We start from the raw sequence: 15528 nt of genomic DNA on the forward strand, positions 1-15528 counted from the left end.
TAGTCTTATGACAGAGTATGCAATATTGTATCCTTCCATTCCAGCAATCAGATTTGTATGGTGCAAAATTCATTACCAAAATAATTGTGTGTGTGTGTGTGTGTGTGTGTGTGTGTGTGTGTGTGTGTGTGTGTGTGTGTAAAATTAGATGCCAAATATTATTCTACTCTTTTATGTTTTCATTTTAAACTTTAAAATTTCTCATATTTCATTAGGAAACTGCTGGTGATCCATTCTGCTGTACTGTTGTGTTACATGTGTATTCATTTGTTTGGTCATAGGAGCCCTTCACAACATTCTTTCTTAATGCAAATGATGCAAAATTTGACCATCCGGATCGAACCTTCTCTTCAGTGGCAAGATCTTGGAGAAACAGCCAAAGAGATACCTCAGATGTGAAGGTAGGTTTAATTTTACATATATTAATTCATGTAATGTGTTGTGTTACATAATGTGGAGCTATAGTTTATGCATTTTCATTAATGATGTTTTTTGTTTCACATAGGCTTATAGAGGCTTTTTTATTTAGTCCCTTTATATAAAAACCCCATATATTATACATACTCTAAGTAGGTGACTGTTAGAAAATACTGTTGCCATAATAGAAAACAGTCAACGATTCTATGATGTTAAGGGTTTAAAAGTTGTTTTGTTTCCACAAAAAAACTGATCTAATTCAGAATATGAAAAAAGCCCAATAAATTGTTCTTTCCTGCTGTTAACTCAATATTTGGCCCAGTCCATAAAACGCAGCAGAAATTGGATTTGACCTTAAAGTGTCATATTGTTATAGCTTGCCTAGCTCTGGGTTTGCATTGCCTGGGGCAATTAATAAAGCATTAATGACAAGACCCATTTAAAATGTAGGCTTTTTTGTACAGCTTTAGCTTTTACTTGACTGTGCCTGGGGATATTATGCAACAATACACATTAGATTAACCAACATCTACACAATATACAGAAACAGCTGGAGAGCAGGGTAATTTTACTGTTGTTATTACTTACCTATTGTTAAATACAAAGGGTTATTGTACATATACATGGGACCTTGTCAAAAGGAAGCCCATATCTTCCAATATGTTAAACAATAAGATCCCTTCCTGATTCTCATTTTCTCTAGTAATAAGCTTGTATTCAAAAGCTGGAGCATCCATATTAATTGTGCATGGTTTTCTTTTTAAAGCAATTTTAAAAGAGGTTTTATTGTTCCATTACTGCCACTGAGATTATTAAGTATAAACACCAAGATTACATTAACATTAGGAATCTGAATTAACCTGACAAAACAAAGGGACTATAGAGTTGCTATTCTTTTTTTATTCTGGACCTCTTTTTGTGTGAACATTACAAGTGTCTCAGAAGAGTTTGTGATCTTATATACCATTTGTTCTGCATATCTAGGTACTATAACATTATTTATTAATTGGATTTCTGCCTTAACTTGAGGAAACAAATATAAAATGAGATGGAAGAGGCTTAGTTTATTTATGTGTGTTCCATGGACATCTGTGATGTTTTACATACTGTATAGTACAAAGTGAGGAACTCAGTGCCTGTTGGGTTGGAATTTCAAATGAGCTGCTTCTGTATAAAAATGTGTAGCAGTTTCTTCAAATTTAAAGTGTGTTTTGCTTTTGTCTTTTCAACTAAACCCGGCCTAAGTTGACTAAGTTCTCAAATATTTCACTTTGCACAGTTATGTTTCTTGTTCTTTGTGTGTAACCTTGGGCAAGATATTTTCTGTGCTCTGTTTCCCCACTTGTGATTGGTGATAGAGACCTGAAACATGTTGAGGTCAGAAACACTTAAAATACTTTTATGGTAGTGTCCTGAAGCATGAGTTTATATTTGCCTATTCATTTAAGTTATTACCAAAACTGAACAGATGTTTTCATCCCTGTAAAGAGCAGGAACAGTGTATATAATGTATATATAACTTCCACTTTGGTACACCATTGTATTGGGGCATTCCAATCAGTTCTCTTCTAAGGAAGTTCAGGGAATAAACTTTGCTATATTTTGAGATTCAGGTTACTTCACAAGATTTGAGAGATGTCAGTCTGAACTGATGAGTTTAGGCCACACAAGTCATTCAGTCTTGTCCCTAGCAATCTGGCTGTTATTCAGTTATGGAGGAATCCATCCCACTAGATCACAGTAGAAAGAATGCTTCCCATAATGTCATCTTAGTACCTCTAATGTGTATGACAGTCAGAAGGCTAAGTCCAAGAGACTTTGCCACCAAGATGAGAGCTACCTGGCTGTGGTAGTAGTTTGCATCCAGATTGTGAAGCTGCAGCCAGACTCTTCACGAGAACCGATGATCAAGCTCTCTTCTTTGAGCAGTGTTCCTGAGGTGCTCCCCTTCATATGTGCATGTGCCTCTCCTGATCAGAATTTCTTTTGTTAGCAGTGTCTCTTTGGCTCACGCATGCATCCTATACATCCTTGAGCCATGCACCAAGGCTGTATTGGGCTTTGCAGGTGAATCATTCTCAGGTTCTTCTGAACTGCCTTAGATATGAAGTCTTATTGTGTCTGCCTTAAGTGTGCCTTGGCTAGAGTTCTTGTTTATAGTATTAATTTAGCATAAGATAATTAATAGTTAGTGGATAGTTAAATAGTGAGAGAATTAACTTTGTTCGTCTCCCTCCCTTCAGGGATCCTTACCTGCCTGGCAGGACATGCCCAGCTCTCCAAGTTTCAAACACTGCCTTCTCTTACTGGGAGGCTATCTCAGTAAGCAATGGCCACTCTAATTGTGTCTGCTGCCTGAGAGAGTCTCACATGTCCCAGAAGTGTAACTTCCACCTGGCCCTTAAATCCACAGCAAGAAAGAACTGGGAGATCAAGTTGGGGCTGCTTCATAATCATGGCAGGAGACCCCCTGAACACCTGTTTTTGGGCAGATCAAGCGCTCCTTTGACCTCACCTCCAGTCTCCCCTATGAATGGGAAGACTCTAGAGATACCAGCACAGGCTCTCAAGAAGAGGAGATCTGACTCCCTTCATAAGGAGCCTGTTTCCAGAAGACCTCAGTCCCCCGCTAGCTTGATGGGCTCAGAAGCCTTGACCTCTCAGCTCAGTACCATAGAGGAAAATGATTCCTCTTGGTACTGATGGGGCTGGAAGGTACTGGAGCTTGAAGGACAAACACAGCTCCAGCTGAGCCTCGGTACCATCTACACATTACAAGGAAGGTAGGGATAAGAACTCGACCAGAACCATTGAGCACAGCTCCATCATCAGTACCTGCCAAGTCAGGGCCCTTGGTATCATGCAAACAGAAACATCAGACACCATCGGTACCAACTTTAGTATGCTGTAAATCTACGGCAGTGTCTGCTGCAATAACCAAGTAGACTACTATGTTAGTATCAGTCCTCCATATGGTACAACAGGAATTTAGGTGCTTGAAAGACTTGAAATTGGCAGATGAACCGGAATTTCCATGGTTTGTAGGTACCAAACACTTCTTAGTACCAAGATTCTAGTTCCGAGGGTACCATCACTCTTTGGTACCACTGGATTCACCAGCATTTTCTGCTGGTGCCTCTCCTTCCCATTTGAAGATACTGAGGAGGAGGAAGGAGACCTCCCTTCAGTCTTGTCTATTGTTGTGCAGGGTTCCCCTACACATCTACATTGGAACCAACTCTTTGATACCAACAGAAAAGACTTGTGGACAACAGCATGGGTGGTGAGATCAACCAAGGATGCCACCCCATCTCCCATATGGGCCCCTGCATGACCATATAGGTGTCCCTGAGATATGTGCAGACAATTTGCCAGACCACCAGCTCCAACAGTGACATTCAATCCTCTTCTCCTCAATAGAGACCGCAGCACAAGGAGACATTTGAGGAGCAAGAGGCTAGGGCAGATAAAGAGGCCACCCCTCAGATTCCTGTCTGATCATCATCATCACAATTTGAGGTGGTCATGCCTCCACCACCAGTTATGGCCAGTGATTTCCAGCAATTTCAGTACCTCATTAAATGGGTTGCAGACAGTCTTTGAATAGCAAGAATCAAGGATTCGCAATACAAGTTGCTTGACATTTTACAATGAGAAGCACCATCTGGAGCTGCATTACCTATTAACGAGGCTGTCCTGGACCTCGCAAAGACTGTTCGTCAAACACCTGTCATGGTTCTGCCTACTTGAGAACAGGTGGATAAAAATATTTTGTCCCATCCAAGAACTCCAAATTCTTATTCTCCCACCTCCACCTAATTCTATAGCGATGGATGCAATTAACGAATAAGGTAAGCAAGTCTATCCCATATGACTATGACCAAAAGTGCTTGTACCTCTTTGAACAAAAGTCCATGACCTCGCTATGCTAGATCACAAACTATCAAGTGATCTTGGCTAAACACAATTGCACAAATTACAGTAAATTTTTAGCTTTTATTGATCATCTTCCACAGGAGCAAAGGGAACAATTTTAGGCCATCATCACTGAGGATCAGTTACTAGCCAGATCGTTGCTTCAAGCATCCTTACATGTTGCAGGCACTGCAGCCTGATTCATTTCTATGTGGTAGTTATGTGCAGGACATCATGGCTCCAACTCCCAGAGTTCTTGAGAGAAGTTCAGAACTCTGTAGAAGACCTCCCCTTCAATGGTCTGAAGCTATTTTCAGAGACCATGAATTAATTTTTTCACACATTAAAATGTACTATCTCTGGTTTTCTACACACCTAAGAATAAAAGAAGATTTAGCAGGTCACAAACTGCCCAGATATTTGCTTGGTTTAATTCTCTGGGTTTCACAGACCCACCGAATCCCCCTGCAAGAGACACAAGTTCCAGAGGAAGAGAGCTGCCCATCCTCCTTCAAGTACCCAGTTATCAAAAAGTTTTGATTCATCAGCCAAGGGTTCAAATCCTCCCACATCTCTAGTTCAACAGCTGCACCTTTTTGCCTACCTCCCCCAGTATAGAGACTGACTTTCCCATTTCCATCAGGCATGGAAGTGGATCACCAGAGACATAGAGGTCATAACATTAGGGTACACCATCCACTTTATGTCCCTCTGTCCATTCCATCCCCCTTCAGGGACCTTTCTCACGAGCTTTCACTGAGACAAGAAATAGACTCCCTGCTTCAATTAGGACCATTAGAGTTGGTCCAAGCTCTTCACAAGGGAAAGGAGTTCTATTCAAGGTATTTCCTTTTGCCAAAGAAAGAGATACAGTGGAGACCAATTTTGGATGTAAGACTACTAAACGAATTTATAAAGTCTCAAAACTTCAGGATGGTGATGTTGACAGCTATCATCCCTTCATGAGAGGCAGGAGATTGGGTTTTAGCCCTCAACCTACAAGATGCCCATTTCCATATAGTGATACACACATCTCACAGAAAATAGCTACACTTTGCGATAGGCTAAGATCATTTTCAATACCGAGTACTTCCCTTTGGCCTCTCCTCAGCTCCATGGGTGTTCTCAAAGGTCTTAGCGGTAGTAGCTGCTTACCTTTATCAGGAGGCAATTTTAGTTTTCCCATAATTTGATGATTGGCTAATCAAGGGCCGATCATATGAAGCAGTACTGTCAACCATTCAGATAGCCCTTTCTCTTTTCCTGAAATTGGGTCTTCTGCTCAATGTAAGAAAATCCATGTTAAACCCTGTATAGAAAATACAGTTTATAGGGACATCCTAGGATTCATTGACAGCCAGAGCCTACCTCCCCAGGGACAGATTCATAACATTATTAAATCTGGTCAGGACCATTTAAGGGAGCCCTTGTATCCCTGGTACCAGGATAAGTTAAATGGCAGCTGCTCCAGTTCAATTAAGACACCTGGGGCCAATTAAGAACTTTCCAGAAGGCAGGGAGAACGCTAGGTTGATTGGGACACCTGAAGCCAATCAGGAACTGGCTGAAACTAGTTAAAACTTGTACCTCAGTAAGGAACTGTGAAAAAGGTCTGTTCACTGATCAGCAACAGCTTAGACAAACAAGTCTCGGTTCCCCGTCATGTAAAGAACTCCCTAGAGTGGTGGAAAGATCAACTCAGTGTTGGTGCAGGCATTCCTTTCGTTCGTCTAACTCTGACAATCACCATGACAGTGGATGCATGACTGTTGAAATGGGGATCTCACCTCAGTACTCACAGCTCAGAGCAGATGGTGACCTCAGAAAACCAGTCTCCACATCAACTTGTTAGAACTCTGGGCAGTCAGGAATGCCTGCCTTCATTTTCTACCCCTCATCAGGGGCAAATCAATCAGAATCATGATGGACAATGTAGCCTGCATGTTCTATATTAACAAGCACAGAGAGCAGGATCCACCTCCTTGTCCATCAAAGCAATAAAGCTATGGAACTGGTATATAACCCATCAGATCCATATTTCGGTTGTCTATCTCCATGAAGCTCAGAATACCACAGCTGATACACTCATCAGATGTTTCTCCCAGAACTATGAGTGGTAATTGGACTCTCAAATTCTCCATATTCCAAACTTAGGGACTACCAGAGGTGGATCTCTCCACCATCTCCAGGAACGAGAAGTATCATCTGTTCTGTTCAAAAGGAAGTCTAGGCCATTACTCTCTGGGAGATGCCTTTCTACTGTCTTGTAGACCTAATCTATGCACTTGTTCCAACACTGCTAATACTGAGAGTGATGAACAAGATAAGGCCAGGGTTATCCTTATAGTTCCAACTTGGCCAAGACAAGCTTGATATGCTTATCTGCTTCACCTATCCATCCACCTGGCAATCAAACTTCTGATCATTTCCCATCTCCTCTCCCAAAACACAAGTCAGTTACGTCACCCCAACTTAGGGGCTCCTCCACCTCAGAGCATGGTTCCTTGATGGTGTGTGGAGTTAGAATCTATTTGTTCTATGGAAGTACAAGTGTAACTGCTCAATAGAAAGGAGTCAACCCAGGTCATTTACTTGTAGAAGTGGGAGAGATGCAGCCACTGGTGTCAATGACAACAGCTTGTATCCAGATTCTCTTCTCTCTCAGCATGGGTTAACTTGTTGGACCTAAAGAAATCAGCATTATCAGTTAGCTTGATCAAGGTTCACTTGATCTCAATATTAGCTTTTCATGTTCCAGATAAAAAGGGTTTTCTGTATTTGCTTACCCTGTGTCTTCAAGATTTGGCGAACCTCTACCCCCAGGTCAAAGACCCCTACCACCTGACATGGAATCTCAAATTTGTACTTAGATGCCTCACGAGACCTCCATTCAGACTGATGGCAATGTATTCTTTGCTTCACTTATCGATGTAGACAGCTTTTATAGTGGCTAAATGTTGGCCCATAGAGTCAGAGAAATTGAGGCCTTAATGGCAGATCCCCCTTTATGGTGTTCTTCAAAGACCAGGTTTCTTTATGATCACATCCTGAATTTTTACCTAAGGTATTATTGGACTTTCATCTTAACCAAACCATTCATCTACTGATGTTTTCCCCCAAACCACATAAGTCTCAACAGGAGACCTCTTTTCATACCTTAGATTTCAGACACTCCTTGGCCTCCTATCCAGATAGAGCCAAGCAATTTCAGAAGTCATCTAGACTGTTTGTTTCCATCGCAGACAGATCCAAAGGGTTCACAATCTCCACCCAGAGACTGTCTATGTTGAACTCTGGGTCTGTTGTTGCTTGTTATGATGAAGCCAGTGCTCAATCCTCCCACAGGGTGATAGTGCACTCTACCAGGTCACAAGCAACATCTATGGCATTACTCAAAAATATTCCAGTATCTGAGATATGTAAGGCCACTTCATGGGCTTCAATAAATACATTTTCTAAGCAATGTGCCTTGATCCGTGCTGCTAGATCTGAGGTGGCACTGGGAATTCTGGTTCTATCATCCATTCTGGACTCAATTCCTAAGCTCCCTCCTTCCTGTGGGGATACTGTTTGGGAGTCACCTGAAGTGGAGCAGCCATAGGGCCACTACTCAAAGAAGACAAATTCCTCCCCCTGTGCAATAACTGTTTTTCTTCAAGATGTGTGTCTGTGTGGGTGCTCCACTACCTGCCCTCCTTCCCCTCTGCTTTGGACTGTTCTCTGTGGGAGATTCACCTGTGCAACCATGTATCGTGTCGGTGCACATGAGGATGTATAGGATGCAATTTCAGGCCCAATACACGCTCAACAAAAAATCTGTAATCAAGGGCTCGAGAGACGCATCTGCACCTGGAGTCGAGTTCCCACAAAGTTACAAGTTTCAGAGAACCACAGTTACTGCACAGGGTGAGTAACCTTTTCTTATAATTTATAGAAAACATAATGCAGTTTCAAATTAGGGATTAACACTTAAAATGTCATAGAGTTGCACAGAGGTTTAGCTATACAATTCCCAAATTAAAGGCAAATGGAAATTGTGGCTAAAATCCCATAAAGGTGCTTTGAAAATTTAATGTTTAACATTCAGTTTTTTCTTTTACTATTAAATCCTCTTTAGTTTCTGGTAAATTTATGGTTAAACTATTACAGCTAGCATGCCCTTATGAGAATGTATTATTAATGCTTGTGCCAAATATTGCTTACACACTGTCACTACATTTTGGGAATCCTATTTATGTACTTTAAAGAAGAGATGGTCCAGTGAGTTGCAAAGTTTGAATTTGGACTCAAAATAAAATTTCCCCAAGAATCTGGGAAGGGGTAGGGGAGTTGGACCCAGGGATTTTCCTCCACCCATTACAGAGATGATAGCCAATTCTGTGAAGTGAAGACCAAAACTTGCTCAAAATTCAAGGTTTTCAGATCTGGAGTTCTGCTTTTTTCCATCTTTAGTTTAAGTAGAATTGCCCGGTAAGTATTCAAATTATATTAAAAGTACATATTGACATGGGGTGTTTTTCACATAGTTCGTGAATATGATGATACTTTAAGAGGAGCATATTTAGTAAATGAAAATACACTAGTTTGATAGTGTAGTGATAAAAGGCTTTTACAGTTAGATTAGACATACTTTGGGCCAAACTTGCTGGCATATTTGGTACCACTATTCGTATACTGCTTTACCTAATGTATTTATAGAATTCTTACGCCAGGGGTCTCAAACTTAATTTACCTTAGGGCCAGAGCCAGTCCTCAAATCCTCCCAGTGGGCCAATAATGTCACTGAAGATGGTGTTCAGAAAAGAAAACATTTATTTTGTATGTTTTATTTCGAATTTCTTAGAAATAATAAAACTGTCATACAACTTTATACAATTCTTCACCTGCCAAGAGTTTTTAGTGTTTGCCAGTGTTTTTAGTGTTTTTAGTGTTTAGGGCAACGCTTCCGTTCTATCAGTTTGTTGATGTTTGGCCTCAGTGACTGAGCAGTTGAAACCTTCAGGATTGCAGCAAGGTGTGCATCAGATAGCTGTGTTCGGTACTTTGACTTGTTTATATTCATTGCGGAAAAAAGTGACACTGCCTCCATGGCTAACTTTGCCCGGCGGCTAATGATGCTGCCTCCATGGCTGACTGTGCCCAGCGACTAGTGATGATATCTCTGTCCCTCTCCCCCAGCCAATAGGAGCTGTGGGGGGGAGAGGGGGCGGTGCCTGCAGGAGACAGAGCTGGCAACATGGCTGCATAGGTCTCTCCTCTGCAGGCTGCAGTGGGGAGGTTCTCGGGCCATACATGGCCCACGCCCCGGGCCGGGACTTTGAGACCCCTGACTTACATAAAGCCCAATACGTGTGCTACAGTACAAATCATTTCCTTAGAGTAAACAGTGTGTATAAAGGTTTCAGAGTGGTAGCCATGTTAGTCTGTATCAGCAAAAATAGTGAGGAGTCCTTATGGCACTTTAGAATCTAACAAATTTATTTGGGCATAAGCTTTCGTGGGTTAGAACCCACTTCATCAGATGCATGGAGTGAAAATACAGGAACAGCTATAAATACATGAAAGGATGGGGGTTGCTTTACCAAGTGTGAGGTCAGTCTAACTAGATAAATCAATTAACAGCAGGATACCAAGGGAGGGAGGAAAAATAACGTTTGAAGTGCTAAGAGAGTGGCCCATTACAGACGGTTGACAAGAAGGTGTGAGTAGTAGGGAAAAATTAGTATTGGGGAAATTAAATTTATGTTTTGTAATGGCCCAACCACTCCCAGTCTCTAGTCAGGCCTAATCTGATGGTATCCAGTTTGCATATTAATTCCAGTTCTGCAGCGTCACGTTGGAGTCTGTTTTTGAAGTTTTTTTGTTGAAGAATTGCCACTTTTAGGTCTGTTGTTGAGTTACCAGAGAGATTGAAGTGTTCCCCTACTTGTTTTTGAATGTTATGATTCCTGATGTCAGATTTGTGTCCATTTATTCTTTTGCATAGAGACTGTCCGGTTTGGCCAATGTACATGGCAGAGGGGCATTGCTGGCACATGATGGCAGATATCACATTGTTAGATGTGCAGGTGAACGAGCCCTTGATGGTGTGGCTGATGTGGTTTAGTTCCTATGATGGTGTCCCTTGAATAGATATGTGGACAGACTTGGCACCAGGGTTTGTAGCAGGGTTTGGTTCCTGGGTTGGTGTTTTTGTTGTGTGTTGTGTAGTTGCTGGTGAGTATTTGCTTCAGGTTGGGGGGCTGTCTGTAAGCGAGGACTGGCCTGTCTCCCAAGGTCTGTGAGAGTGAGGGATCATCCTTCAGGATAGGTTGTATCCTTGATGATGCGCTGGAGAGGTTTTAGTTGGGGGCTGTAGGTGACAGCTAGTGGCGTTCTGTTACTTTTTTTGTTGGGCCTGTTTTGTAGTAGGTGACTTCTGGGTACCCTTCTGGCTCTGTCAATCTGTTTCTTCACTTCACCAGGTGGGTATTGCAGTTTTAAGAATGCTTTGATAAAGATTGTGTAGGTGTTTGTCTCTGAGGGATTGGAGCAAATGCGGTTGTATCTTAGAGCTTGGCTGTAGACAATGGATCGTGTGATGTGGTCTGGATGAAAGCTGGAGGCATGTAGGTAAGTATAGTGGTCAGTAGATTTCCGGTATAGGGTGGTGTTTATGTGACCATCGCTTATTAGCACTGTAGTATCTAGAAAGAGGACCTCTTGTGTGGACTGATCCCGGCTGAGGTTGATGGTAGGGTGGAAATCGTTGAAATCTTGGTGGAATTCCTCAAGGCCTCCTTCCCATGGGTCCAGATGATGAAGATGTCATCAGTGTAGCGTAAGTAGAGTAGGGGTCTAAGGGGACAAGAGCTGAGGAAGCATTGTTCTAAGTCAGCCATAAAAATGTTGGCATACTGTGGGGCCATGTGGGTACCCATAGCAGTTCTGTTGACTTGAAGGTATACATTGTCCCCAAATCTGAAATAGTTGTGGATGAAGACAAAGTTCAGCCACCAGGTTTGCCGTGATGGTATCGGGGATGCTATTCCTGATGGCTTGTAGTCCATCTTTGTGTGGAATGTTGGTGTAGAGGGCTTGTACATCTATAGTGGCTAGGATGGTGTTTTCAGGAAGATCAACAAAGGATTGTAATTTCCTCAGGAAGTCAGTGGTGTCTCGAAGATAGCTGGGAGTGCTGGTAGCGTAGGGCCTGAGGAGAGAGTCTACATAGCCAGATAATCCTGCTGTCAGGGTGCCAATGCCTGAGATGATGGGGCATCCAGGATTCCCAGGTTTATGGATTTTGGGTAGCAGGTAGAATACCCCTGGTCAGGGCTCTAGGGGTGTGTCAGTGTGGATTTGCTCCTGTGCTTCTTTAGGGAGTTTCTTGAGCAGATGATGTAGTTTCTTTTGGTACTCCTCAGTGGGGTCAGAGGGTAATGGCCTGTAGAACGTGGTGTCAGAGAGTTGGCTAGCAGCCTCTTGTTCATATTCTGACCTATTCATGATGACTACAGCACCTCCTTTGTCAGCCTTTTTTATTATGATGTCAGAGTTGTTTCTGAGGCTGTGTATGGCGTTGTGTTCTGCACGGCTGAGGTTATGGGGCAAGTGATGCTGCTTTTCCACTATTTCAGCTCATGCACGTCGACAGAAGCACTCTGTGTAGAAGTCCAGTCTGTTGTTTCGACATTCAGGAGGACTCCACGCAGAATCCTTCTTTTTGTAGTGTATAAACTCCTTCTTATATGATATTGAGCTTCCTGGTCCGAAGACTTTGTACAGTTCAATAGGAGGACTTTTAATGAAGACAAGTTATAAGACTAGCTAACATATCACAGTATCAAAATTTCACCTTAAGTGGTCTGTTCTTCTTTCAGTTCTGTTACACAGATCTTATGTTTCTAGAGAAAATGGCTTTTTATAGATGCCAAATAAAGCAACTGTTATGCTTTCATTGCTGGACAACTCATTACTTTAATTATGTAGACAAACTGCAGGGAGTACTAAGAAGAGCAGCAAAATGATTAAGGAGCTGGACAAATTGATTTACAGAGAAAAATTAAAAGAAATGTATATGGTTTGGCTAAATGATTCTAAAGGACAGGACAAGTATACAAATATTTCAGATGAAGAGTGAAAACTTCAGAGAAGAAGAGGAATTTCTCATGGACAAAGAGATATAAGTAAGAGTAATGGGATGAAATTTATAAAAGGAATATTTGGCCACATAATATAAGAACTTGCTGACAGTGAAATTTATTTGATTGTGCCACAGCCTCTCAATGGAAGTAGTACAAAGCCCTATTTCTTAAGAGACTGGGCAAAGTACTAGGAAATATATTCTAGAGCAATCATGACTTGGCAAGAGGATGGATCCTCTAGGACCTTTCCATCTCTAAAGTCTTTTTCTTAGTGATAAATCAAGAGTGAATGTAGCAGCTAATTGTTGCTGTTGCTTATGGCTTAAGATCTTCATGAGGTGCATTTCTCAATGCCATGACATCAGGATGAATTTCTCCTGACGACTCAGAATGTATTCTACGAAAAGAAAGGAAGTTGAACTGTTATTAATTATAGAAATATCCCATTTCTTGAGATCTGTTTGTTGCTGCTTGGATCTCTTTGCATACTTTTGACCCATGTTGTCAAGTACTCTTGCAGAATTTTTATTCTTTAATTTAGATTGTTAGTCTTACTGTCACATTCTTAAGATGCTGATTTTTAGTCTTCATATATTGTGGGGCAGGTGGGAGAAGAAGACTGAAGATTTCTAGTAGAAGTAAACTAGGGTAATTAAAAGTAATTGGAGCTCTCTCAGTTTGAAATATCTAAACATCCACATTCTCTTGCTTCATCATTTCCACTCTTTACACAGTAGGTCTGAAAGTCATTGGACTAAGGTGGGAAGAAAATAAATATCGTGTACAGAGGCAAAAATTCTTTGTGAATGCATCTGCATATACAATAAATATGATGCTTAATGTGTGTACTATATCAGAGTTTGCAACAAATTTCTTTAAAACTTCATTCTAGCCCCACCTATGATCCCTGTAGTTCCACATGTGGCTCTTTGGAGGAGATTACTTGTTAATGTAATCCCATTTACCATACAAGGGGTTCACTATAAAAGTTTTAAAATTCTACTGATATTCACCATTATGTGTATTAGATATAAAATACCACTCAAACCAGTAAAATCTTCGAAAATTGGTAGTAACATTAAATGTAATGTAAACAGTAAATGCACCAGTTTCATTTTTTTAAATGAATCTGAGCTGAAAACCTATTGGTCTGAGCAATTTAAAATGGCAGAGATTACAAAATCCTTCAAAAATAACACATATATGCACATATATTCTTTAAAATTAGTAGTATTATGTGCTGGAATGTTACCATAGCTTTGGCTTTCATGTAATGTACGTACATTCAGGAAAATTCATACTTTTAAAAATTCTTTATCACACTGTCTGATAAAAAGTCTTAACAGTTTATATTATGAATATGTTGATAGGATATTGAGATTTATTTTGAGACAGAGGATGAATCAGGTAATTTTTAATTGACAATGTAGTTTTGTAAATTGAAATTCTAAAGCTGAGCAAACAAAGGAAACCCACAACATTAGCCTGCTCTACTTTTCCAGCTGCAACCTTAATACTTTTAAATATATTTTAATCTCTTTTTAAAAATATAGTGCTTAAATCACACCAAATAACCATCTGACATTTACCTGTCAATGTGTATTTATTTGAAAAACTGCTGTTATGACACACTTTCTTTCTTGCAGTTTCTTCAATAGCTCAATTGTTTCACATTGAGATAATGAAAATAAGGCTGTGGTAGTCTGATCAGTCTGTAAAAAGCAAACCCTAATTTGCACTTAATGCTATCCCTTGGATTAGGTGCAATACCTTTGAAAAATCTAACATATTATAGAATTATGTGAAATGCATGATTAAAGCTTTATTTATACATTTTTTGCTCAGTGTATTTGAACTGTTTGGGTTCATTTTCAAAGAAACCCATTCACCTGACTTGAATAGAACAGAATTAATACAGCATGTGCTATATTAGCATGGTAATACACAAGGGAGAACCTGGATAAAATAGTTTATTTTATTGTGTCTCTATTTATTAATGTCGACCTTCTCCTATGGTAATCAGTGCAAGCTGGAAGAAGAATGAATGTTAGTAGAATGACCTTTCAGGAAACAAGTCACCCGGAAATGACCATAAGTTGGCCAGTCAGCTTTCACGTCTTTTTTTTTTCCCCTTTCCCTCCTCTCCTCGAGTTTTTGGTAACACTGACATCCAAAGAACTTACTGTTCAAACAGTAATGTTTCCTACTGCCTCTCAAACTTGTCATATTACTTTTTGAATAGACTATGTAGGTGTCAGAAAAGGTAGCTATGACAAAATGTCATTAAGGTGACATAGTGTAAATTAATACAGTTAATGGAGATACTCATGACTGACTCATTGACCCAATACGAGGTGGTTGTGGAATTAATGGATGCCAGGGGATCAACCATTTAGGAAAAGAAAGGAAGGAAGGAAGAAAGAAATAACAGCTTAAAATCTTGAAGTGAATTATATTAGAAAAGTGAAAATGTCTGTGTTGGATTTGATTTTACTAGTAGGCCATAAAATGGTATACTCTTAGCAAAACATATTAAAATGAAATGTCAGATTTGATGCAAGTGGTATACAATTATGGTAGTGTTAATAGTGGTCTTCTGTCACCCCAAGATGTACTTTTAAAGTTTAATTCCTAAGCACCTCGGATTTGTCACACACTAGTAAATTAGAAAATGTGTTTGGAGATGCTTTCTCATACAAAGACACAAGGCATATAATACTATTAAATATACCTTGGGGTTTTAGTATAGCTATTAAAATAAACTAGAAATCACATTTACAGACATGAAATGTCTGTTATAAAATTCATTTGACCATTTTTACACTCCTTCATAGCTTTACTGCACATTCTTCATTTGAGAAAATCTAAGGTACTAGAGCTGCTTGAAAGGTAGCTGGCTATTAAGTGATGGAAAACAAGCCTGTCTTATTAGATGTGTGAATGAAAGAGGAGCAGAGGAGGTTACCAGTTTCTGAGATGTAAAGGCGTACTAGATAGAAATTATCTCAAATGGATTTAGATCAGTAGAATCCCTAGTTTTATTAACTCTTTGAACGCTAGATATTTATTT

At 40.2% G+C, this 15528-nt stretch overlaps 1 protein-coding gene across 6 annotated transcripts in view; it reads left to right on the forward strand.

Annotated features, from left to right (window-relative positions):
* Window positions 1–15528, forward strand: part of NBEA (neurobeachin) — an 844329-nt gene that overhangs the window by 748310 nt on the left and 80491 nt on the right. For all 6 annotated transcript variants that reach the window (XM_074959554.1, XM_074959563.1, XM_074959572.1 and 3 more), the window contains one exon: window positions 282–401. In XM_074959554.1, the coding sequence (XP_074815655.1) occupies window positions 282–401 (120 nt within the window). The remainder of the gene's footprint in view (window positions 1–281; window positions 402–15528) is intronic.

Source organism: Natator depressus, chromosome 1, assembly GCF_965152275.1.
Source record: "Natator depressus isolate rNatDep1 chromosome 1, rNatDep2.hap1, whole genome shotgun sequence".
In the NCBI taxonomy this organism is placed as follows: domain Eukaryota; kingdom Metazoa; phylum Chordata; order Testudines; family Cheloniidae; genus Natator; species Natator depressus.